The sequence below is a fragment of the Lathyrus oleraceus genome, chromosome 1, assembly GCF_024323335.1.
Source record: "Lathyrus oleraceus cultivar Zhongwan6 chromosome 1, CAAS_Psat_ZW6_1.0, whole genome shotgun sequence".
Classification (NCBI taxonomy): domain Eukaryota; kingdom Viridiplantae; phylum Streptophyta; class Magnoliopsida; order Fabales; family Fabaceae; genus Lathyrus; species Lathyrus oleraceus.
The window spans coordinates 116,589,903-116,592,607 of record NC_066579.1 but is presented as its reverse complement, the minus strand read 5'-3'; the positions used below and the strand labels follow the sequence as shown (position 1 = coordinate 116,592,607).

General features: G+C 37.6%; 1 protein-coding gene across 1 annotated transcript; it reads left to right on the top strand.

Moving 5' to 3' along the window:
* The first annotated feature begins 1,543 nt into the window (after nt 1-1,543).
* Nucleotides 1,544-2,260, top strand: LOC127094798 (uncharacterized). The gene is made up of 2 exons (XM_051033578.1): nt 1,544-1,928; nt 2,004-2,260. Exons 1-2 carry the CDS (start codon nt 1,544-1,546, stop codon nt 2,258-2,260), a joined length of 642 nt encoding a protein of 213 aa, XP_050889535.1.
* The last annotated feature ends 445 nt before the right edge of the window (nt 2,261-2,705 follow it).

The window sequence follows — 2,705 nt, the reverse complement described above, 5'->3', positions numbered from 1 at the left end:
TGAAGAGGAAATCACCATGGCAGTTGTACCACCCCAAATTATGGGGGATTATTGTAAAAGAACCGATGAAGGATGGGTTTCGAGAGGGTTTGTACCGGCAGACCCTGCTAACTTTGATAGTAAGAATTATGTGCTTTCACGTTTAAGAGACAATTCGTTTGACGGGAATGCGATTAAAGACCTGTGGGAGCATCTGGCACACTTCTACGAAACAACTTCGATGTGCAAACCAATCAATGTCAATGAAGACCACGTTAAGTTGAGCTTGTTTGAATTCTCACTAATTGGAAGGGCTAAAGACTGGTTAATTTGCCTTTCGAATGGAACAACTTGAACATGGAAGGAGTTGGAAGACAAATTCCTAGAAAGATTCTTCACCATTACTCAATTTGCGGAGCGAAGAGCAGAAATTGTAAATTTTGAGCCACGGGAAACTAAGTCGCTATATGACTCATGGGAAAGGTTGAAACTTTAGTTACGCATATGCCCAAATCATAATATGAATAATATGGAGCAAATAAAAAATTTCATCAAAGGTCTCAAGAGTCAGACACACATGTTGTTGGATGCTTTCGCAAGAGGCACAATCAGATCAATGACTGAACCACAAGTCAAAGACCTTATTGAGAAAATATGCTTGAATGAATATCGTTCAAAGAGCGAAAGATCAGTAAAAATTGAGACTATGGGCACACTCAAAGGTATGTTAGCTATTGATACCCATATTACACTTTTAGCTCAAATTGAATTATTAAATAAAAAGGTAGCTGAAAGCAGCTTAGGTAAGGCTAACGCGAGTCAGGTACAATCACTTAGGTGTAATTTCTATGGTGAAGGACATGAAAATGGAAGATGCTCTTTGTAAGAATCAAGTGAAGAGGCCAAATTTTCTAACTTTCAGATAAATAACCCTTACTCCAACACATACAATCCCAGATGGGAAGATCATCTGAATTTTAGATGGAGCAACAACCAGAATTCAGGTGCAAGTCAAGGGATCCAATAAAGCCAACAAACCCCAATACAAAGGAAACCTTCACAACTTGAATAAAATCTGTAAAACTTCATCCAAGTAACTCAAAATAGCTTTGCTCAAGTAAACCAAAATCATGAGACAATGAGTAAAACCATGATGCTTCTATAAAAAAAATGGAGATGCAGATTGGTTAGTTATCTAGAAAAATAGTTGCTTTACGTAGCTCGAGTGGAGGATTTGCAGGTAACACTGTAGATAATCCTAAGAGTGAGTCTTGCAAGGTTGTATAATAGGTTTTGAGGTAACCACTAACAAGGGTGAAAATTACGTAGTTGAAGAGGAACTGATAGAAAAAGGAGATGTGAGAATTGAAAAAGAGGAGAGTGAAAATTAAGGTGACCAAGAGGAGAGAGGAGTCCTCATTGAGCAATTAATAGATAAAAAATCCCCTTGGATAAGAAAAAAGAAGAAAATCCTTAATGATCCCAATCCAGAACTACTAGATTACATCAAACCGCCTTATCCAATAATTAAGAAAAAAAACCAGTTCAGGATGATGAGGCAGGAATGTTTGCAAAGTTTAAGGAGATGTTAACTACATTGCCGGTAAATATTTTGTTCCATGATATTTTAGAACTAATGCCTAAATTTTCTAAATTTATGAATGCATTACTAAAGGGAATGAAAGAGAAAGTGGTAAAGGAATGGTTAAACATGACAAAGAAGGATGAGATGGTAATGCCTCAAACATTACCAACAAAGCTAAAAGACCTAGGTAAGTTTACTATTGCTTTTAATATTGGTGGAGTAAAGATCCCACATGCCTTATGTGATTTAAGGTCTAGTATAACTGTCATGCCACTTAATAAGGTGAAAGAATTGAAATTGGTTGAGATCATACTGAGTAATATGACTCTCACTTTAGCTGATTCATCTATTTCTCACCCGTTTGGTATCTTATGAGACGTGTTAGTACATGCCAATGGTTTAGTGTTTCCTATGGATTTTGTGGTACTTGATACAAAAGGAGATTCAGGAGGGTCGGTTATTCTCGAACTCCCATTCTTGGCAACCGGGGAAACAAGTATAGATGTGAAAACGGGTGAACTTATCTTGAATTTCAACAAAGAAAAAGTGGTTTTTAATGTATATGAATGGACACTGTATGTGGAAGACTTGGATACATGCTACATTCTGGAGGAAAAAGGTAGTAAGATTTACAAAGGAAAAGAAATAAGTGAAGTGACCGACGTGAGGGAATCTCTTGCGCCTGACATCCCTTAGGCATGACCGTCAAGCTAATGAAGGAAAAGAAGCACTTGATGGGAGGCAACCCATCGGGAAGAATTTATTTTCATTTGCATTGAATTTTGATTTTTTAAGCATGTTCATTTTCTGTGTTATTTTGTTAGAAGTGAAAACAGGTAAAAGAAGAGAAGAAAGAAAAAAAGCAAAGGAGGAGAAGAAGAAAAAAATCTCATCCCCTGGAATAATCACGCAGGCTATCATGCGTATGATAGGACTCCATCGTTCTCACGATAGGTCCATAACGTGCACGATAAAGATGTTGGAGAGAATCTGAGTATCGTTGACATCATTGTTAGAGAGAGAGAGAGAGAGAGAGAGAGAGAGAGAGACATTGGAGAGGACCGCTACCATCGTGCGCGCGTGCGTGCGATGGATGTATAATACACGCGATGAGAAAAAACTACTTGGCCTATAAATAATG